Source organism: Emys orbicularis, chromosome 10 (assembly GCF_028017835.1).
Source record: "Emys orbicularis isolate rEmyOrb1 chromosome 10, rEmyOrb1.hap1, whole genome shotgun sequence".
In the NCBI taxonomy this organism is placed as follows: Eukaryota; Metazoa; Chordata; order Testudines; family Emydidae; genus Emys; species Emys orbicularis.
Genome location: NC_088692.1, coordinates 32,148,239 through 32,172,598, shown reverse-complemented (window position 1 = coordinate 32,172,598; position 24,360 = coordinate 32,148,239). Strand labels below are relative to the sequence as shown.

General features: G+C 41.5%; 1 protein-coding gene across 1 annotated transcript in view; it reads left to right on the top strand.

Annotated features, from left to right (window-relative positions):
- KATNIP (katanin interacting protein) overlaps positions 1-24,360 on the top strand; it is a 201,618-nt gene that overhangs the window by 18,560 nt on the left and 158,698 nt on the right. Inside the window, exons 3-5 of the mRNA XM_065412567.1 lie at positions 2,134-2,303; positions 12,250-12,344; positions 16,004-16,135. Of these exons, the coding sequence (XP_065268639.1) occupies positions 2,134-2,303; positions 12,250-12,344; positions 16,004-16,135 (397 nt within the window). The remainder of the gene's footprint in view (positions 1-2,133; positions 2,304-12,249; positions 12,345-16,003; positions 16,136-24,360) is intronic.

Here is a 24,360-nt window from a genome sequence, read left to right as displayed (position 1 = left end):
TCTATTGAGCGCAGCTGTGAGTGCCCGCCTCCATGGTTGACAGCTCTGGCAGCTGCGTGTGGGTGTGGCTAAGCTGCTTGCCTGCAGATAGGAAACGCTCCTTGTGACACTCTGTACCTCAGGGGAACACCCTGTACTCCCGTGTTCATCCTTATAATATGATTGTGTGGTATCCAATGCAAAGTTTGTCATGTCGGGTGTCTCCGGAAGGCTCCCGATGCACTGAGCATTGTTGTTATAGTACTGTTATAGGTTGTAATTTCATGTATATAGTTATGAGGCTGAAAATATGTCCTCATTGGCTTAAAACAAGCCCAGGCAAAACTCTCCAGAAGCAGAGGGGCAGTTCACACCTCATCAGGGCATGTATGGGACAAACCCAGCCCACCCTCACAGGAACAAAGGACACTGGCCTAGGCAGCAACAAAGGATCTGTTGGACTCTCCAGTGAGTCACCCCCATTCCCTTGGTCAGCTTGGGACTGCGATGAGGTAATGCTCACCTGACTCTGAAGGGTGGGGAGGGGGCAAAGCCAAGAAAGAAGAAAGAACATTATAAAAGGGAGAGATGTTTGCCCTGCTCTCTCTCTTCCACCTCCATCTACAGACACCACCACCAAGCAACTGAAGCGCTGCTGAAAGGGGAGAGTGTGGTTGAAGGGCAACCAGCCAGCCTGGGGTGAGAAGCATCTAAGTTTGTAAGGGCACTGAAAGTGTTAAGATCAGCTTAGAATGCGTTTTGCTTTTATTTAATTTGACCAAATCTGACTTGTGCTTTGACTTAGATTTTAAGTGATTATATCTTTTGTAGTTAATAAATGTGTTTGTGTATTCTACCTGAAGCAGTGCCTTTGGTTTGAAGCGTGTCAGAGACTCCCCTTGGGATAACAAGCCTGGCACATATCAATTTCTTTGTTAAATTGACCAACTCATACAAGCTTGCAGCGTCCAGCAGGCATAACTGGACACTGCAAGATGGAGGTTCCTAGGGTTGTGTCTGGGATCGGAGATATTGGCTAGCGTCATTTGGTTGCACAATCCAAGCAGCGGTTGGCCAAAAGTGCTCACTCACGTAGCTGGGAGCAGCTTACATGCTAGAGGCTGTGCGTGAATAGCCCGGGGGTGGGGGTTCTCACAGCGGAGCAGGGTAAGGCTGGCTCCCAGAGTCGAGGGTTGGAGTGACCTAGCAGATCACCGGTCCAGATAACACCAGGGGAACGTCACACTCCTCTCCTGCCTAAGCTCAGTATGGGTTTTGTAGTCCCCATTACAGGCCCTGATCTCAGTTGGGTTCTTTAGCAAGAGGTCCTTCAGCAGGGGACAAAATTGCCTTATTCACTATAAATGTGCAAGCGTTGGCAAGACTGTACATGTTGTGCACACACACTGGAGTGGGCAGGAGGAATTCAAATATCAGAAGACAGAACAAAAAACATGACTGATTTTTAAAAAATCTCTCATTTGGGACAACAGCATGATTTCGGCGGGTGGGAGGGGAAGGTCTGACTCATGATTTCTGAGCTTTCAGGGTTGCAGTACTGTGTAATACACACTGCCAGTGGAGCACTGTCAATTAGTTTTATTGTATATAAAATGCACATGCCACATATGTTTTTACTGAACTCTCAACTTTGCTGAATCCAAACCGATACTGGACTGCTGGAAAAAACCTCATGGAACTTGGGATGATTTCTCCGCCAAATGTTAGCTTTCCATTATCTCTATCAGAACTACTAAAGCTTTTTATTTTTAAAGTCACAAAATTTTGACTTTTTTTTGTTTGTCTATTCTTGAAAACAGCTCAACCATTTAAAAAAAAAAAAAGGTTTTCGGTGAAAGTTTCAGAAATAAATTGCTTCCTGAGTTTAGCGCAAATGTTCTAAATTTCAGCTAAAAATATAAAATGATCTGTTAGAATGGAAATGCTTGGGCAGCCTTAATATAGGTGTCACAATGTCTGTAACTATAAAAGCACTGCACAGATAGAATAGCTCCTGGCGGTTATGCCTTGAAAGCTTTTATGATTCAGATTGTGAATATGTTCTTGTACTCCACAACCCAGCAGTATATATCTATCGTTAATTCATAGATAGTTCTCTGAAGATCATATTAATTACTGTCCTTTCTATTTTAGGATATTGAGACATTTGAAAAGAAAGGACCCCATGCAAATCAAACTAGAGCATTTAGAACAAGGATTTTCTCTGTATCTAAATGGAGCTAATTCAGAGTCAAGAAACTATCGCAGAAAACCCAGTTTTCAAGAATTCTTTAGATGTGGGTTGCAGACTGCAAGGATAAATGGTGAGTTAAAAGTAATAGTTACTCAATATCTTACTACAGTCACCATTTTAAACCTTCGCTTATTAGACGTGTAAGCTATCGGCATGGCTACTGGATTTTAAGGAAGGTGAGCTGTGAGGGAGTAAGGGTAGTAAGACAGTGCTAGCTGAATGTGGTGAAAATGAGGCTCCGTGGCACCCCTTCATCAAAGCACTAATGCCTATACTACACTACAGATACAATCCTAACAGGAAGCCTGATTATAACTCAGTGGAGCCCCAGCCAGATCCAGTATTTAATGTAAACTGGATCTTAAACATGTTCGTAACCAGGCTGAAGTTATGTAACACAGTTGGAGCTCAAGTTTGCTAAGTTGAAACCAACATAGTTGTAACCAAATATTGCTTTTTTCTCTTTTTTTACCCTCCTATGAATTTGTCTATATTCAGTTTCCATCCATTGGATATCATTATGCCTTTGTCTGCTAGAATACAAAGCCCTCTACTATCAGAAATCTTTTTATGTACCAAGTTACCTCTTAACTTTCTGTTTGATAAGCTATAAATAGATTGAGCTCTTTAAGTGTCTCACTGTAAGGCAGGTGTGCCAGTCTTAATTCGTAGGCCTCAAACCTCCTACAATCTCTCTTCTAGAGGTAGGCCATATCCATTAGTAGGCCATTGTCCTTATGCCCTAATCATTCAAGTGTTGGTCAATTCAGATCAAGGTATGGCACACGTGTGTGTGTGTGTGTGTGTGTATGAGAGAGAAAGAGAGGAAAAGGCAGAAGTGTTCAATAAATATTTCTGTTCTGTATTTGAAAAAAGCAGGATGGTGCACTCACATCACTTGAGGATGATGGAATACTTTGCAGTCCATTAGTAATAGGGGACACCTGGTAAAATTACTCGTATTCAAGCGAGTTCAATGGCAATCAATCAGAACTATGCAGTACAAATGTTCAAATTAACATCAGGTTGACTGAGACCCTCTTAAAAAGAAATACTGGGTAGCTTGATTCTTTTTATTTACCTTCTTATCTTTAAGGCTGTAGGGTTCACACAGGGAGGGGTCATACACACACACACACACACACACTCACACACACACACACACACCTCTCTCACACCTCTCTCACACAAGGGAGGGGTGACCGACTGACCAGACTCTCCTTGCCCGGCGTTCTCCACCCTCCATGCCTGTCTGGGCTCCTGAGACAGACCAGCCTCTTCTGGTACCTGGCACCATGTCTTCCCGAGGAACACATGGGTCACATGCCCCTGCTCCCCAGATTTCTGCCAGGGTTCACACCAGAATGTGGCCAGCAGCAGCCTTTTGGCACTGTGTGGGAGGGAAGGGACGGGATCTACTTCCAGCTGCAGGGGAGAAGGAGAGGGAGAAGGAATGACCTGCCCTGTGTCTTTGCAGAGCTCATCTCTTCTCCCCGGCCCCACTCCTGTATGTCTGAAAGCAGCTTGCCCCTTCCTGCCCGCTCATGCAGGGCTTGGCTCCACCTGGCCAGTGCCCCAGGAGGGTCTTGGGCTTTCCTGGAGCCCCAGCCAAGTCAGAGGCAGTGGGGGAAGGATGGAGCCTGCCGGTCAGGCTGTTGGTGATCCGAGTGCTCCTCCGCACAGCACTGGGAGCAGGAAGCGCCCCGCCATGAGGGATATGGAAGAGCAGCAGGGCTGGGGAGGGATGGGGGGAGAAGGGGCAAAGCAGAGAGAGGACAGTGAGAGGGGGAGCACGTAAAGGGCCGATGGGTGGGCAGCAGAGGCAACACATAACCAACCGTCGCCTGGCACCTTTCTGCACTCACCAGCCACTGCAGCTCGCCGCCAGTGCCAGCCAGAAACAGAACGGGGGGCGGGGCCCTGCTGGCCAGGAGCCGGCATGCAGCCAGGGCTGCGCTGAAGGACCAGAAGGGGGGGAGCAGCCAGTCCCATGGGCTGCATCTTTGCCCCGCCATCAGCCTTGCACACCCATCCCCATTGCCGGCCACTGGACACACACCCCATTCACCACTTAGAGTTGTAGAAGAAAATCTCTGGTCACTGAGGTTAATTTTTAATAAATCTTGTAATGATGGGGAAATTCCAGGAGACTGGAAGAATACTAATGTGTCAATATTTAAAAATGGCAAGCAGGATGAGTAGCCTGACAGCAATAATTAATGCCAGTCAACATGGTTCGATGAAAATAGATCTTGTCAAATAAGCCTGATTTCATTTATTGAGGAGATTACAAGTTTGGTTGATAAAGGTATAAGTATGAATGAGGGTTGATTTTATGAGTTTGCTGAGGTGCCATTTAGATATTAAAAGTGAAATCTAACAAACTAGATTTGCCAATTTTATAAGTGTTATAGCCAATATCAGAATGAAATTTAATTACGTTACCCTCTTTTTATTGAGTCCAGGGAGCTTTAGCTTAGTAATTTTAATGCTAGGTTCTTCTCAGGTCAATTTTTACCTGGGACAGTATTTCTAAAATCAGGATGTTTGGTTATTCTTAACCAATCAACAATTTATTCATTCACCCAGAACTATATCCATATACAATCAGCAGTTCAGTAAAACTTTGGTACAACCAATGTTTTAGGCAGTAACTGGATACAAAAGATAGTCTTGCAAGCAATTGTCATAGTCTAGGGGTTGAGGCTCAGATGTTCTACCACGTAACAATACAAATAACGAAGATTTCTTCTTATATTTACTTATGATCTTCAATCTTCAGTTCTTTAGTATCTCTACCACATTTATTATACTTCAAGTATTCCTTCAAGGAGTAAGGATACTCTTGTTTTAAAGGCACTTTTAAGGATGTTTTCCCTGCTGTTGAATGGTTTGGTCTGAAAGGGACAAGTTTAAAATATCAAGCAGTTGCTTAAAGTTATTGTTTTATTGTGTGTTGCTTTAAATCTCTTAGGTTAGTTTGCTTAGACTTACAAAGGAGAGCATGCAGATAGCATTAGTTAAAATCCAAAATACGATTTCTTGAGGTCTCACTAAAAAGTGTAGACTCATTAAAATAATTTTCAGTTATTTATATTAAAGAACAGAAGGCGAAATACAATCTTATTTGAAATCTCACCACTTCTTTAGGGCTTACAATAGACAGGAGACATTGTCCACCTATGGAGAGCCAGTTTATTTGATTAATAAAGGCATACAAATGTGCAGCTTCTAATTTGGGGTGAAAGGCATATTGGCGGGATGAAACAGATTCTCCATGGTATATTTGATTCATACGGCAAACAGATTTGAAGTGAAAACATGTGAACTGGACTTCTTGGAGTAAATAGGAAATTTGTTCCCTAACATAACATGCTGTTCGTGACTGGTTTCAACTCACAGCTTCCCTGATCATCTCTTGATTGAGATTCACTTACAGAATGCAGTATGCCACCTTGCATAGGAAGGCAGGGTGTTACTGTGACCCAAGGACCTCGTGCTGCCACCTGGCAGAGGGTTCTGGGCTTCTGCCAATCAGAAGTGACAGCACCTATCGGGGAACTCCAGATGGCGGCAGCTAGCCAGAAGGAATTACTGCCAAGCTTCAGTCCCCATCTCCCTGAAAAGCATTGGGATTACGCAAACGTTTTTGAAAAGAACAATGAGGACTTGCTGCCTCCGCACTGAAACTATGACTGCCCTATAAATCTGCAACCCGGGGTGAAGATCCCTTATGGACTGATAAATGCAATATCCGAGTTTGAACTGGCAACCCTTCATGAATACATCCATGAAAAACTGGCCAAGGGCTTCATCCGGCACTCCACCTCACCAGCAGAGGCTCCAGTCTTTTTTGTCAAGAAAAAGGACGAAACACTATGCCTTTGCGTAGATTTGTGGGCTCTAAACCATGTAAAGATCTGAAACGGGTTGTGACGGGTTGGATCACAGAAATCCCCTTGGGGCTGCCAACTAATGTGCCAAGACTACTTCTGCCCCTGCTTTCCCTGCTAGCTTGGGACTCCAGAGCCCTGCCTGGCTGTGCCAGACACACTTGCTGGCCACAAACACAGACCCAGGTCTGAACCACGTCCCACAAATTGCAAGCTTAACTGAAAGCAGCTTAAGAAGAGTCTTTAACACTCAGATGCCCAACTCCCAATGGGGTCCAAACCCCAAATAAATCCGTTTTACCCTGTATAAAGCTTATACAGGGTAAGCTCATAAATTGTTCGCCCTCTATAACACTGATAGATATACACAGCTGTTTGCCTCGCCCTCCCCCCCCCCCCCCCCGTATCAATGCATACTCTGGGTTAATTAATAAATAAAAAGTGATTTTATTAAATACAGAAAGTAGGATTTAAGTGGTTCCAAGTAATAGCAGACAGAACTAAGTGAATTACCAAACAAAATAAAACAAAACACGCAAATCTATGCCTAATACAGTAAGAAAACTGAATACAGATAAAACCTCGCCCTCAGAGATATTCAAGTAAGCTTCCTTTTGCAGACTAGTCTCCTTCTAGTCTGGGTCCAGCAATCACTCAGACCTTCTGTAGTTACTGTTCTTTGTTCCAGTTTCTGTCAGGTATCCTTGGGGGTGGAGAGGCTATCTCTTGAGCCAGCTGAAGACAAAATGGAACGGTCTCCCAGGGGTTTAAATAGACTTTCACTTGTAGGTGGATTACTGCTCCCCTACCCCCCTCCCCGGTGTAGAATTCCAGCTCCAAGATGGAGTTTTGGAGTCACATGGGTAAGTCACATGTCCATGCATGACTCAGAACTTACAGGTAGCAGCCATGGTTCACATGCTACCTTGTACGTCCTCATGTAGACTTCTTATGTGGATTGGAGCCTTCCAAGATCCATTGTCCGTTAAGTGCTTCTTGATTGGGCACTTAACTTGCAAATTCCTTTCTAAAGAAGCTGACCAAATGCTTTACTAAGGCTATTTAAAATCAAACAAGTATACAGCCAATATTCATACTTCAAATACAACAATGACACATGCATACAAATAGGATGAATATATTCAGTAGATCATAACCTTTATAGAGATATGTTACATGGCATATGTAGCATAAAACATATTCCAGTTATGTCATATATACATTCATGAGCATATTCCCATAAAGCATTATGGGGTGCAACGTCACACGGGTATCCTCTGCCCTTAATCTCAGAATTAGAAGATCATGTGCAGTCTGCCAAAATCTTCAACTTAGTGCACATCATGTCAAGGGACGAATGGAAGACCACATGTCGAACCTGCTATGAGCACTTCAAATATTTAGTAATGCCATTCAGGTTGACCAATGGTCCTGCAACCTTTCTCAACACTTTGTGAATGACACATATTTAGAGACATCATGGATCAGTATTTAGTCATCTATCTATCTTGATGTCTAAAAACACAAGTATGTGTTGAGGAGCATTGTTATCACGTTCATTTCATCCTGGAAAGACTACAAAAGCATCGCCTGTTCACAAAGTTGGAAAAATGTACCTTTGACCAGTCCTCTACAGAATTTTTGGGTTACATCCTCCCCACAGAGGGTGTTAAGATGTACCCCCAGAAGGTGGAGGCCGTCTGTCACTAGACCCTGCCCTGGTCCTCCTGGGAGTTACAGCACTCCCTGGGCTTTGCTTCTTTTACCAATGATTCATCCCAGCTTCTCAGGGCAAATAGCACCCATAACCAACCTCCTCCGCAATGCCGCCAAGTTTGTTTGGACACCTGAAGTTCACCATATTTTCGAACAACTCAAGGCTGCATTCACCAGCACCCTCATTCTAGCACACCTGGACCCAGGCATTCATAGTGGAAGCTGATGCCTCTAGTGATACTCTCCCAGAGGCATGGTCCACAGCAAATCTTGCACTCCTGAGCCTACTATTCCCAAAAATTTACCCCTGTTAAACGAAATTATGAAATATTGGATAAAGAACTACTTGCAATTAAAGCAGCCTTTGAAGAGTGGCACCATCACCTCAAAGGAGCCTGACACTCAATGCAAGTCTTTTCGGACCATAGGAACCTTGAATATCTGTGGAAGGCTCGGGCCTTGAACCAAAGACAGCTCAGGTGGACATTATTCTTCTCTCGGTTTGACTTCGTCATCACCTCTCTCCCAGGTACCAGGAAGGGAAAAGCTGACACCTTTTCCTGAAAGGAGGAATACTACCAAGAGTGCACGGATCCAGCCAAGAACTACCCTGTCTCCTAAAACCTTGCAACTTCCTCAGTGCCACAATGCACCAAGACCTGCTTGATCTAATTCAGTCCACACAAACAACTGGGCTGGAGCCCTTGTGTTAGGACATAGGCCCCATTCATGGCTCAAACCTGCTGTCTGCCAAGAAGGAGCTCATCAGGATGAGCCTGGTAGCCTGTTACTCTTGTGGGCAGTAGAGGAAAATGAAGAAAGAGTGCTTGTTGAGGGAATGCAAATATGTCTGGGTTTGGACAGCAGAAGAGAAGGCTCATATGAAGGCAGCACCAAGTTGATGGTCCTGGTAGGGGTTCAAGAAAAGGAGATACTAGGGATTGTAGACTCGGATGTAGAAAAATGGTGAAAGCCACCCTGCTGGGTGAGAGGATCACCTTGTGGTGGGTGGGGGACGACGACAATTTCTTTGCAGTGTGCACATGCAGATGACTGGAACTGACAGTGGGGACCCATACTGATTTGATCATGGTAGCACTAGCCGAAAAATTAGCAGACCCTGTGATAATTGGCCAATATTGGCCTGCCTTTTGGCAAATGGGTAATTATAGAATCATAGAACCATGGGGTTGGAAGGGACTGCAAGGGTCCTCTATTCTAACCCCGTGTCAAGATGCAGGATTTGTTGTGGCTAAACCATCCAAGAGAGATGACTGTCCAGCCTCCTTTTGAAAACCTTCAGTGAAGGAGCTTCCAGGACCTCCCTAGGTAGTCTGTTTTATTGCCTACTGTTCTTACAGTTACAAAGTTTTTCCTGAGATTTAATCTAAATCTGCTATGCTGTAGTTTGAACCCATTGCCTCTTGTCCTGCCCTCTGTGGCAAAAGAGAACAACTTTTCTCCATCTTTTTTATGGCAGTCTTTCCAGTATTTGAAGACCACTATTATGTCCCCCTTAATCTCCTCTTTTCTAAACTAAACATACCTAATTCCTTCAGCCTCTGCTCATATGGCCTGCATTCCATCCCTCTGATCATCTGTCTTGCTCACCTCTGGATTCTTTCCAGTTTCTCTACATCCTTTCTATACATTAGTGACCAAAATGGGCCACAGTACTCCAGCTGAGGCATAACCAGCTCTGAATAAAGCAGTACTGTCACCTCCCATGACTTGCATGCTATGCCCCTGCTAATGCAACCTAAAATTGCATTTTTTTTTTGAAACAGCATCGCATTGCTGACTCATGATGAGGTTGTGATCCAACACAACTCCCAGATCCTTCTCAGCAGTGCTGCTGCCAAGTCAGTTATCCCCCATTCTGCATTTGTACATTTGGTTTTTCTTCCCTAAATTTAGCACCTTACATTTGTCTTTGTTGAATTTTGTTTTGTTGTCTATAGCCCAGTTCTCCAATTTATCAAGATCCCTTTGAATTTTAGCTCCTTCCTCCAAAATGTTTGCAGTGCCCCATAGCTTTGTGTCATCTGCAGATTTGATCAGTATGCTCTCTATTCCTACACTTAGGTCATTTTAATAAAGATGTCAAATAACTCTGGACCCAAAACAGATCCCTGTGCAGCCCCACTTGAGACCTCCTTCCAGTCTGACATAGTTCCATTAATTGTTACTCGTTGTTTGCGGTTGTTTAACCAATTATGTATCCACTTAATGATAGTTCTGCCAAGCCCGCATTTCTCCAGCTTATTTATGAGAATGTCATGTGGGACTGTGTCAAAAGCCTTGCTGAAGTCCAGGTATATTATGTCCACTGCATTCGCCCTATCCACCAAACTATTTACAGTTAATGAACTGACCAATGCCACAGCATAGCCCCATGCAGGTCCCAGCTGGTGGACACCATGGACGTAGAGGACCTGGTGAGGAACTCTGAAGACCCCTGGGAGGGGATGTCCTGGGGATCAGGATTGTCCAGAGATAATCATAGATTCTAAGACCAGAAGGGAATATTGTAATAATTTAGTCTGACCCCTGTATAGCACAGGCCAGAGAAATTTCCCAAAATAATTCAGAGAGCAGCTCTTTTAGAAAAAACATCCTATCCTGATTTTAAAATTGCCAGTGATGTAGAATCCACCATGATCCTTGTAAATTGTTCCAATGGTTAATTACTCTCAGTGATAAAAATTTACACCTTATTTCCAGTCTGCATTTGTCTAGTTTCAATATCCAGTCATTGGATCATGTTATACTTTTCTCTGCTAGATTGAAGAGACCATTATTAAATATTTGTTGCCCATATAGATACTTATGGACTGTGGTCAAGTGACCCCTTAACCTTCTCTTTGTTAAGATAAATAGATTGAGTTCCTTCAGTCTGTCACCACAAAGCATGTTTTCTAATCCTTTAATCATTCTCGTGGCTCTTCTCTGAACCCTCCCCAATTTATCAACATCCTTCTTGAATTGTGGGCACCCAGAATTGGACAATGTATTCCAGCAGCAGTCACACCATTGCCAAATACAGAGGTAAAATGACTTTTCTACTCCTACTTAAGATTCCCCTGTTTGTGCATCTGAGAATTGCATTGGCTGTTTTGGCCACAGAATTGCACTGGGAGCTCATGTTCAGATGATTATCCATCACACCCCCCAAATCTTTTTCAGAGTCACTGCTTCCCAGGATAGAGTCCCCCATCCTCTAAGTATAGCCTACATTCCTTGTTCCTAGATGTATACATCTACATTTAGCCATATTAAAATGCATAATGTTTGCTTGTGCCCAGTTTACTAAGCAATCCAGATCCTGTTCTCTTCGTTGTTACCATGCCCCAAGTTTTGGTTCATCTGGAAACTTTATCAGTGATGATTTTATGTTTTCTTCCTGGTCATTGATAAATGTTACATTCCATATGACCCAGAACTGATCTCTGTGGGACTCCATTGGAAACAGACCCACTCGATAATGATTCCCCATTTACAGTTACATTTTGAGACCTATCAGTTAGCCAGTTTTTAATCCATTTAAAGTGTTCTATGTTAATTTTATATCGTTGTACTTTATTTACATTAAAAAGTTATGCAGTATAAAGTCGAACACCATACAGAAGTCTGTTGCATCAACACTATTACCTTTATAACCAAACTTGTAAGCTCATAAAAAAAATCAGGTTAGTTTGACAGGATCTATTTTCCATAAACCCATGTTGATTGGCATTAATTGTGTTACCCTCCTTTTCTTTATTAATGGAGTCCCATATCAGCCACTTCACTATCTTGCCCAGAATTGATGTCCGGCTGAGGGACCTATAAAGACCCAATTTTATATGTAACCCTTTGTTTCCAAATTTCTGTGTGCTGTCCTATGAATCTCTATCTTTTGTTCAATAAACGTATACATACTTTTGCTATAAACAAATCTAAGTGGTGTGTGCTAAGCAAAGCTGTGTTCCAAGGTGAACTATTAAGCAGTGGTATACTGTTCCTTTGGGATCAGTGGGCCTGGTAATTCTGTGAGTGTCCAGTTGGGCAGGGACTGAAGACTACAGGGGATACTTGAAAGACTCTTGGGTTGGTGTGTGCCTGTCACTAACCTGTAAAGAGAGAGTGGAGCCTGTGGAGGTAGTTGCTAATGTTGCTGGTAGCAGGTGGCATCAGGGCACTGATCCCAGGCAGGCACAGACAAGGTTCACTCATGCTAAGGGCAGGTGGTAGCGTGGTTCCTCACAAACCTGGGTACCCCCAGGGAGCATCACACTTGTGTTTATCTTTTTGTGTGACATTGGAATCAAAAAAGTGTCTCAGACCTGGGGAGACTTATAAACATTCTGAAATAACTCCAAGGAGGATATGTGTTTTCAATGAGATTGTTCCTAATTCCTGTTTCAGATTCTGGTACAGCAGCCCAAGTAAAAGAAATTGAACTGCAAGGACGCAGCACGCAGACTGCACCAAGCAAAATCCAGCGTAAAGGATGGTGTCAGGTATGGCGTGGCAGGGAAGAATGCATCCTTGGTGAACTGTTTGGGGCAGCAACAAGTTTGTTGGGAGGCCCTTTCCTGACCCTAACTACAGCTCTTAGTTCTGCAGTGTTACACAGGGAGACACACTGTGCAGTTCCTCTAGCCTGAGCCGTAGTCAGTAGGGAATTCTTACATTCCTGAATTAAAGAAAAAAAGCAGCATGTACTGGGAGTGGATATTGCTTCCCCATGGGAGGACAGTGGCCGTCAGCCCCGCACTTGTTTACTCCACAGGGAAAAAAGTATTAAAAAAAAAATCTCGTAGGTGATCAGTTTATCAGAATTCAGTACACTGTGTGTGCAGTAAGATGTCTTGATCGATGACATTTTACAAAATTGCTCTGGAAGTTTGGGTTTGACAAGATGGATAAATATGGCTGCTCCCTACCACTGGTTGCAGCAGTAGCTATGGCATGGTTCAGAGGAAGTGTGCATGCCCCAGACAGCTAATATTTTTAATAGGATCCCTATGGAAAGAATAGGGAACGTGATTTCCACCTCATGTTATTGGGGGAAAGGGGGTGGGGAACAGCAGAAAAAGGGACTGTTGATTAGACCAGGGAGAAAAAAGAACGTATTGCTGCAGGAACCAGTTTGTGGAAGAATGAACGTAATGTTTGTGTGCCCGCTATATTATCTTCCTTCAGTGACTTATTCTGCTTATTTTCATAGATTTTTAAGGCTAGAAGGGACCATTGTGATCATGTAGTCTGACCTCCTGTGTGAATAGGCTATAGAATTAGTCAAATTTGTAAATTTTACAATTCCAGGCTGGACTGATTTTAAAGCAAGATGATTGAAATAACTGATTTCAATCATTCATATAGATATAAACTTGATAACTGTACATGTCTCGCTCAAGCAGTGACTTGCCTTAAGAAATTTCTTCAGTCTTCATTTTTGGTATATCAATTTTGTACGATAATATTAGACCATGCTTCTTCAAAATATAGTACATGCACCTGTTTCATTGAAATTCCTGGGAGTTTTACCACTAATGGGAACAGGATCAGATCCTACGTAAGGAACATTACTTGAACTAAATTAAATCCAACCACAGAGAGCAGCTTGCTAGACATTTTTTAGAAACCAAACTTTTTCCTTATTAGGTTTATACTTTCAGCAAAATGTTCAGTATTGTGTTATACTGAAATGATACAATATTGCTAGTAATCTATTATCTTGTGATAGGCCACAACTAACAGTCTCCCTAGGGAGCCACCTGTATGTTTTGTTTTTTTATATATATATATCATCCTTGTCATCAGCAGTATGCATTTCTAAACTGTTTCTTTCTTACTACCAGACCTTGTATCTGTTCATCACACTTTGCACATTTGGCCCATAATTTTTTTAAATTGTTTATTCATTTTATTATTATTTTGACACTGTCAGTAGGTACAGGGACACCTTTAGCATATTTTCCCATAGAGTAGTTTCTCTGATCTAAAGACTTGACAGGCTTTTCCTCTAAAATGTCTAGTAAGATAGCTGAGCAGCCTAGACAGGGTTTCTCAACCCGGGGGTCGGGACCCAAAATTGGGCCGCCACAATGTTTCAAAGGGTCACATGGCAGCTCCCATCCCAAGGAGGTGGCTGGGCTCGTCTCCCTGTTCCAGGCACTACAACCTCTGGGGTCCCAGCACCACTCGGGTTTGGCCCAGATATTGTGATGACAGGAGCCCGGGTAGGCAAAATTTGAATGAGTGACACTGCAACCCCATGAGTCAGGTCACAGCTCCACTCACAAATTTGGTCCAGTCAGGGGCGGGGCCAAACCTGAGTGATGCTGAAACCCCAGAGGTTGCAACACCCGGAGTGGAGAGCCAAGCCCAAATAGCCCCACAGCACAGGAGCCACCACTGTGGGGTGAGTGCTTGGCAGGATCCAACCCCCCACAGGGGCAGGATCCAACTGAAACCACCCCAGTGCCTCTGCCCCCGGACTATTTACTGGGTCACAACAGGTCATAAACATTTACAAATGGGTTCTGAGCCTAAAAAGGTTGAGAACCTCTGTTCTAGACTAAGCATTATATCAGTCCCATCACCATATGGGAACTTTATATCAACTTTATAGTCTGAAGTCCCTTGTTAATTTAGTTTCCTCCTTTGGAGATAGCTGGAATACATCTACATAGAGCTGTTTGGGTGGTGGCTTCTTGCAATTTGACAGAGAACCCTAATGGAGCTCAGTTATATGGCACACAGAGTTTGGACACTAAATGTAGCTTCTGTACTCTGCTTTTCCCCAGTAACTGTGGAAAGGCTAGGAGGAATTTGGCTCTAAAAGTAATGAGTTTTAGACTTTGACCAACAAAGCACTTAAGCACATGCTTAACTTTAAGTACAAGTAGCCCTAACATCATTAGTCATTCCTTGGTTCAGGCTATAAAATTTCCTTATGCATTTGAAGTTTATAGTGTGTAATAAAGTTGAGGACTGTACAGAACATAGTTTAAATCCTATTTGTGCTTGTAATTTCATACATGTGAATTGTGCAAAGCATCGAGCTATTCCAACATATTACACTATTTTTCTATTTAAGTGCCTTTGATATGTAATGAGCTTAAGTAACTTGTTATAAATGAGATAAATGGTTGTAAGTTTAGATTTAAATTGTTAAGCAAATCTAATCCTGAAAACAAACAAACAAACCAACAAACCACAAGTGCCTCCTGTGTCAGTCCGCAACTAGTAGGTTTCTAGCAGTCTGTTCCATTACTTTCTTTTCGGGAAGCTGCTTTTCTCCTGTGAGGTCAAATGGTATTTAAAAATAAAGTGAAGATAGGAGTTCACTAAACTTCACATGATAGGGAATCCACTGCATCCCTACATAACTGCTTTAATGGTTGTTTACCCTCAGTGTTAAGCATTTGTACTTTATTTCTAATCTGAATTTGTCTAGCTTTAAGTTCCAGCCATTGGATCGTCTTATCTTTCTTGTCTGCTAAATTAAAGAGCCCTCTGCTATCAAAAATTTCTTCCCCCTTCCCCCTTGTAGGTACTTGTAGACCATGATCAAGTCGCCACTTAACCTACTCCTGGGTAAACTAAATAGATTGAGCATTTTAAGTTTGTCACTATAAAGCATGATTTCCCAACCTTGATTAATACCTTGGGATTCTTTTCTGCACCCTCTCTAATGTTTTCAACATCCTCTTTGAAGTGTTCACACCAGAACTGGACACAGTATCCAAGAATAGGCTCCCTATTGACAATACAGAAGTAATGCTACCACCCTGTTCTTACTTGATATTCCCCTGCTTACACATCCAAGAATCAGGTTCACACTTTTAACCAATGCATTGTGAGCAGGATGGCTAATGTGGAGACACTGCACCATTGCTACTTACATTGGTGCAATCCGTTTGATTCAACTCTATAGTGCAAATGCAGCCATTGCTAATACTTATAACAAAATTAGATAAAATTTCAGATGGGAGAGTATTTTTAAGTTAATGGTATCCCTTTAAACTTAGGGAAGGAATATTTTTCCAGTTACATTTGAAAGTTTATATCTAATATGCATGGATATAACATTGTATGAAGCATGTGATAATTACATACTTAGTGTGCTAATAACAGAAGAAAGATGTGATTTGTTTGTTTCTTTTTATAGAAACCTGTGCAGATTAAAACAGAAAGTGGCTCTAGACTCTGCATTTCACCTCCTCCGGAGTACTCTGATGATTTTGAACCTTATGAAAGCTTGAATATGGAGACAAACGACTATCATATTAATTGTTCCCAGGTACAGATTGACTTCTGCTGTGGCATTGTCATGATCAAATGTGAGTCTAAATGAAAGTGGACTCAATTGCCATAGTTTTGGCAGCTCAATACCAATACTTACTAATTCAAGCAAAACCCATTATAATGTATATGGCTAACTAGAGTATTTGGAAGTGGTTAAAAGTGACACCAAAAGGGTCAAAAATGAAAACATCTAATGTGTCATTTAAAAAGCATCAGTTTAATCTAATTGCAGTCTACAACACTAAAATCCTTAAATCATAATTGTATGTCTTTTGCATGGTGTCACTACAAGGCAGAATTAAGGGTTCTGCTGAAGGAAAGCTTTCAGCCCTTAGAGTGATTGTCCACAAAGATTCCACTCTCCCAATTTTTGGGTCAATGGCAAACTTTGTCAGTGATGATTTTATGTTTTCTTCCAGGTCATTGATAAAGATGTTAGTAGTTAAGACCTTTATAGAATTCTTCACCATATAATTTTGACCGGTTTCCACCCCAGCCCCCTTCTGGTTTATGTCCTACTATTTGGACCTGCACGCTTTTGGTGTGGTTGGCCATTTTGAAAAAATATTTATGGGGAACTTAGGGTGATTTGTATGTGTGTTTTTTTACATATTAAGGTTAGAAGAAAATAGGGTTTTTTACACACTTTTAGAGAAAAATAATTTTATAGGTTTTTAGTTAATTTACAAAATAAAGTGGATTATCACAAAGTGGTAAAGGAAAAATGTCAGAAAAGAGAGTTTTAAAACTGCACTAAAGGAATAAGTTTTAAAACACAAACATGTTAACAAATCTCTTTAGAGAAAAAATAATCTTTATTCATTTTTTGAAATAAAGTTTATGATGCTGGCCGACCAGGACTGCCTGCTCTTGCCATGGCTTTAGGCCTCAGCCAAGCACTGACAAATTAATCACTGGAAACCAGTCTGCTTCACCTGTGTATTAGTATGGTTATGATGGGTATTGGATTTATAACAATGTGTTTGGTGTTTAGACTTTAGAAAATTATTGTAAGTTGCTGCATGCATTAACCTCACTTATAATATCTTTATCACATGTTATAAGGTAATATTTAAATTTTTACAGATACAAAGCAAAACATATTTGCTCTGAACTGAATCAGGAGGGATCATCTCCTGCCCATCAAGAAGGCCTATCAAAACTAAATGGGCCATTGTGGGACATCACAATACAAAGACTTGGTTAATTGCCCCTTTAAACCCATGAAGAGGCTATGTGCAAAAGGGCTTGTCCCATTCAGCATGAAATCTGGAAAAAAGAAATAAAAATAGCCGACAAGAAAATTTTTCATCTTTTGTTGTTTAGACTCTCACAGGGCCAGAGCTATGAAACAGAAACAAAGATTCCTAGGGTTAACCTGGGTTAGCCCTAAAAGACATTCAGAGCTGACAGATTACTACAACTCTGTCAGCTTTTGAAACCAGAGACTGTAACTCATTTGTGTATATATGAGTGCCTGCTTTAACCTTGTAATAACTCATTCATTTCTTTTCTTAGTTAATAAATCCTTAGATATTTACTATAGGGTTGGCTACAAGCACATTGTCTTTGGTGTGAGATATAAGGTACAAATTGACCTGGGGTAAGTAACTGGTCTTTTAGGACTGGAAGTAACCTGACTATTTTGTGATCTTTTGTGAAAAGTGACCATCTATCAGTGCTTAATTTGCGCCAGGGCTAAGCCCTGGCACCTCTAGATTTGGCAGTTCATAACCTCGGCACAGCTGGGCTTGCTGCATCAGTTATGAATGTAAAAAAAATTGTTTGAGCCCCAGCATCTTTTTCGTTACAAATTAACCACTGACATTTATCATATAGTCCAGCCTGCTTGAGTGGCAAAATAGACTGGAATGCCCAAGTGGACTGTCTGTGACTCCATGGTAAGACTGTTATACTGATTTAGGAGTTCACACTTGTTACTGGGTTGGTGATATCTGATTATAGAATATACAACCAGTTTGGGGTCTCTGCTCTGCTTCTTGACAGTCTGCCCTGAGGTTGGCACTCACAGCCGTAAGCAAATCCAGATAGTGTGACAAAAGTATTAAATATTAGTTTTTAGAAAAAAATGTTCTTTATGTATTTAGGTTATTTTGAAATAAAGTCTGAAAAATAATTGTATGTCTTTTGAAATATGAAAATATGCTTATAAATGTGAATATGATGTAACTGGAATATGCTTTACGCAAAAGGTCTCTTGTAAGGTATCATTACAAAGCTTATAATCTACTGAGTGTGTTCATCCTATTTGTTTGCATGTATTATTTCTATGTCTGAAGTTAGGAGAATTAGATATAAACTTGTATTACTGATGTAAACATATTAAGTGGAAGCCATTAAGGGTGCTTCAGAATCAATGAACTGTAAATGGCTGTTTACTTGCAAACCTTCCTGTGTACATGTGGGCCAGCCCAGAAAGAATGGAGGCTGGGGTCTCACAGGATATGTGACCATGTCACATGATGCTGGAATCCATCTTAAATCTGGTACTTTTCCATTTAGAAGGAGGGGTGGGGACCCAGAGAGACAAAAGATTCCCACCTTGTGCCAAAACTATAAAAGGGGGTGGAGCAGGACAAAGGGGCGGCCAGTCATGAGAGAGCCCCTGCTTACCACCTGAGATGTCTGCTGGAATTAACAAGGATTGTACCAGGGGAAAGGATTGGGCCCAGACTAGGAAGGAGTCTAGTCTGTGAAAGAAACTTATTGGAACATCTCTGAGGATGAGATATTACCTGTAATCAGTTTCTTAATGTATTAGGCTTAAACTTGCTTGGTTTTGCTTTATTTTGCTTGGTGACTTACTTCGTTCTGTCTGTTATTACTTGAAATCACTTAAATCCTACTTTTTATACTTAATAAAATCACTTTTGTTTGTTAATGAACCCAGAGTAAGTGATTAATACCTGGGGGAGCAAACAGCTGTGCAAATCTCTCTATAAGTGTTATAGAGGGCAGACAATTTATGAGTACTCTGTATAACCCTAACCCTAACCTTTATACAGAGTAAAATGGATTTATTTGTGGTTTGGATCCCATTGGGAGCTGGGTGTCTGGGTACTGGAGTCAGGTAACCTGCAGAGCTGTTTTCACTTTCACTGTTTGCAGCAGGTTAGCGTGTCTGGCTCAACAAGGCAGAGTTCTGGAGTCCCAAGCTGGCAGGGAAAACGGGCTCAGAGGTAATTTCAGCACATCAGGTGACAGTCCCAATGGGCTCTCTGTAACCGATCCTGTCACAGGGTTAAAGTTACTTCAGGGGTCCATTTGGGCTGCATAGAGGCTCTAATGACTGCCAATGCTAGGTACCCTGTGGACAGGGTAGGCTTGAAGGTATTTAGTATTTCAGCTGGTAGTCATGTCAGTAACCAGGAAAACCTCTTTTTGGGACAGTTATTGGTTTTATAGATAATGATGCCATCAGTGGCAATTATGCTAAAAACCCTTTCAACTTTAAACATTATGACATTAATTTTGTGGCCTTATATGTGGATGGCAAGAAGGTGCCGGCTAAACCTCTATAACCTGATTTTGAGGACAGGAACTGTGTGAGGGAGTACATGCAGCTCATGCAGGCAATTGGAAAATATGTAAAAGACCAGGTGCTCTTGTTCCATTGTGGTGACTTTGCTCACACTGTATATAACAGGGGTCGGCAACCTCTGGCACGCAGCTCGCCAGGATAAGCACCCTGGCGGGCCGGGCCAGTTTATTTACCTGCTGACGCGGCAGGTTCGGCCGATCGCGGCCCTCACTGGCCGCGGTTCGCCGTCCCAGGCCAATAGGGGCGGCGGGAAGCCGAGGCCAGAACATCCCTCGCCCGCGCCGCTTCCCGCCACCCCTATTGGCCTGGGACGGCGAACCATGGCCAGTGGGGGCCGCGATCGGCCAAATCTGCCGCGTCAGAGGTAAATAAACTCGCCCGGCCCGCCAGGGTGCTTACCCTGGCGAGCCGCGTGCCAGAGGTTGCCGACCCCTGCTGTATCCCTTCAACCTGACCAGGAATGCACTGATCATTATTCTCTGATTAAAACTGGAAACCTAAGAGCAGAGCTTTGTTTTTCTAGGGCATTGCCCTCTACAGTCAACATGATAGTGTATGGGGTTTTTGATAACATACCCGAGGTTAATCACAGAAGGAATGTTCCCTTTGATTCTATTGATTATAAACAACATGTAGTTAACACATTTTTTAATCAAAGGATGCTTCCAAAGGGTTCTGTGTCCAGTAGATCCCTGGGACTTGTAAACACAACTCCCTACAATTTACCCACTGGCTAGCCCTCTACTTATCAAATCATGGGCCAAGAAAGTTCTTTGACTCCTGTGGATTTTCCCCAGACAGTAACTTTTCCCCTAAATCTTTCTTGCCTTTTTTTAAACCAGAGACAGCTACAAGACCCCCTTGCCGTTACTACGTTTCTTTAAACAAAATATACAATGATATCCATAGGTAAGGGCTTATCTTTTGATCAGATTTTAAAATTGTATACAAGTGATTTACCAGAAAATGACCACATGGGGGTGCACTTTGTAAATGGGAAAAAGTCAGACATGTCCAGACATGCCCCAAACATGTTTTAACATATCCAGACTTGTCTGTCTCATTGCAAGTATAAAGATGTGCATCAATAAAGCAACCCCACACATTTGATCCTGTGAAGTGTACAGATGGCCTGGTCTCTAGAGGCTAATGTGTAATGAAGGCTCTGGATGCGTGGGGTTGTTTAGAATCAGGGTTGTTATCCCAGCTGTGGTATGTTTGCTGCTTACCCCCACCCTTGCTTCCCCTGGAAACCATATATGCTTCAGGGATTCTTGTAAAGCTAACTTTGCCCTTTTTAAAAGCTGTTCCCTGCTATCTTTCTTGTTGCTGTTGTGCATCTTGTTGGCTAAGATTTGATGAGTCTGCCAAAGTAAATGAATAAAATGTTTTGCATTCCAGTTTAAAACAAAAGCCTGTATTAAAGTGTCAGAGATAGGGACAGGGCATTAATGTAAATGCAAAGCCCACCATCTTTTTACTAATTTTCATTGTAATTTAATTTTAAGTAAGACAAAACCAAAGTTTAAAAACTTTGGGGGAGGGGGGGGAGGGAGGTAAAAGGAAGGGGGAGGAGAGGAGGGAAGAAACTTTCTTATCTCTACAAAAGTAGCACACTAAATTCACAGCCTTTATATTATACAAAGCTACCTATTCTTAGTAATGGCAACCATGTTTAACCCCATTTAAGCCATGTATATATATTTCGATTAAAAACAAACTTTAAAATAGTTATTTCAAAAACCAGCCAAAATTCAAGCTCTCATAAGCCAGAAGCTCTTTATATATGCAAAACCCTGATTATTTTAATACTGTTTATTATGTTGTTGCGCAATAAAGTGGGTGGCGGCCCCGTTTTAATGGGGTCACCAGGGCTGGCTTAGACTTGCTTGGGCCTGGGGCCAAAGCTCAAGTCTGAGGGCTTCAGCCCTTGGCGGTAGGGCTCAAGTTACAGGCCCCCTGCCTGGGGCTGAAGCCCTTGGGCTTCAGCTTTGCCTCCTCCCCCACCCCCGGCCTGGGGAGGTGGGGCTTTGTCTTTGTCTCTCCCACCCCTCCCCGGGGTGGCAGGGCTTGGGAGGGCTCAGGTTTCGCCCCCCCCCCCCCCACTCCTGTGGTATTTTTTGTTGTCAGAAGGGGGTCGCGGTGCAATGAAGTTTGAGAAACCCTGATTATTCTATAGTGACATTTGCCCCTGTGTTTTAAATAGCATTTTATTGTAAGCCCCTTATATTAAGGCTTTTTATATTATACCCTGGCATTCTTTACCAGTAGAACAGTTTTTGTGTGGTACTTTAAATGCAAGCTAAAACTGTTTTTAAAAGGAACAGGTAGTGTATCTTAAACATTTTTATTTCACTAAACCTACAAAACATCTCTAAAATAGGTCTTTTTATTATGTTACATCTCAGTCAAAAATGCCCAATGCTGCATTTTCATGTTACACTTTTCATAGTTTATTTGATATAATTAAAAACTGTATGTTAGCAAAAGAACATGACTGTTTTAAACTGAGGGGGAAAAAGAGTGAGATAAGGGGGTGGGGGGCAGATGTGGGGTTGTTTCATCAGATAACCACATGGGAGGAGGGGGGAGGTATGTTTCCTCAGATAAGGGTGAGTGGAATCAGTCTTCATCTTGGGCCAAGTGTACACTATAAACTTACATCAGTATAACTATGTCGCTCAGGGGTGTGAAAAATCCACACCCTGGAGCAATGCAGTTATACCAACCTAATGCCTGGCTTCTTCTGTCAACATAGCTACTGCCTCTCGCATAGGTGGATTAACTACATGGGAGAAGCTTTCCTGTCAGTGTAGTATTGTCTTCACTGAAGTGCTACAGCAGTACAGCTGCGCTGCTTCAGAATTTTCAGTGTAGACCTGCCCTTAACCATTCATACAGTTAGAAAAGTATAGCTTCATGGCAAAGGTGCCTCTTTGCTGCAAAATGCTGCTTTCTTAGTATTACGTTTAAATCCAATATAAAAGCATGCTAACAAAAAAAAATTATTTTGTTGCAAAAGTTATTAGAAATAAAGCTAACAGCTTCAGATAAAAAAGGGGAGGGGGAAAAGTGTTTATCTTATTCCTTCATGCAGTTAGTCAATCCACATGGCTTTTTTATTTTTTAGACTTTTATTGTAAATGATGGGACTATTACATTCACCCCAAAAATTTTCACATTTTACAAAGGATATCCTATAAACCCATTACAAAGTTTAAATTAAAGACCTCCTTACAGTTGTCAATAGGTGCTAATTTCCAATAAATGTAAAAGTCTATAAAATACATTACTTTAAGTAAATGGAATAAGGGAAATTGATATAAAGGTTAGACATAACGTTCATGAAGGTCTTTCTATCATTTTTAAAGACAAAGGCTAAAGGCATTATGTAAAAAAAAGTAATTTAACTCCTGGTACAAAACTAAAAACAAATAAGGATGTTCACTACATTTACATACTTTTTGTAAATAAAGAAATCTACACTCATGCTCCTTTTGATTGGCATTTCAAAAGTTTGTTTGTTAAAACTTTACTTGGTTTAACAGCATTTAGATTAAAAAAAAATTAGGAAAGAAAAAGTGTGGGGAAAAATAACACTTTTTACCATAGATAAAGCAGCAAACTGTTTTACATAAGCTAGTATTTCTTTTAGGTTAGCCTGTGTGTGTTTTCTATAAAGTGTGTAATTCTAAAGCTTTCTTTATAGTTTACAAGTAATGAGTTTTTAGAGATGTTTTCCTTTAGGCAAATCTTTAAAAAGCAAGCTAACAATTGTTCTACAAAAACTTGTGTTATGCAGTGTTTGTCGGTCGATAGCTACACCTCAGTGGTCATGTGGGACGACATCCTGATTGGTTCTGGAAAATGCATTCTATGACATAGCTATAGAACAGCTTCTGATTGGCTCAGCCAAAAGACATGGTTTGCCCCAGTCTGGCTGACCCCAGGATTGTTGGCATTTCACTAGAGGTCACCTCAGGGGTGAGGTGCTCTTCTCTTCTCTCTGCCATATGGACAGTGGCACAGGCTTTCTTGATGCTTTAAAACTTACTCTCTCCCTTTAATTTTTCTCTTTCTGTAACAGGCTAAGAGAACAGCCAAGAAAAGCAAAACCTATCTCACTTTGTGTCTTATTTATTTTCTCTAACAATACATGATCTATTCTTTATTTCAAAAAACACAATTATTTTTCAGACTCTATTTCAAAATAACCTAAACATACAAAATATTTTTCTAAAAACTAATTTTTAATACCCTTATTTAAAAAAAGTATAAAAATTGTTCTTCCTCTAAAAAGATCTGTTAACATATTTGTGTCTTACAATTTTAGTCCTTTTTTGCAGTTTTAAAACTCTTTTCTGATATTTTTCCTTTTTCACTTTGTGATAATCTGCTTTATTTTGTAAAGTATCTAAAAATGCCTATACAATTATTTTTCTCTAAAAGTGTCTAAAAAACCCTATTTTCTTTTATTAACAGTCCAGTGAGCTTCTCGCCCAGCTCTTTTAAAACTCTGCAAATTATCTAGACCAGCTGATTTAAAAATGTCTGACTTTAGTAGCTGCTGTTTAACATACTCCAGAGATACTAGTGGAATGGAAAGAGTGTTTTCGTCACCGTATAATGAGACTGATTGTCTATTTTTCCCCAGAAGA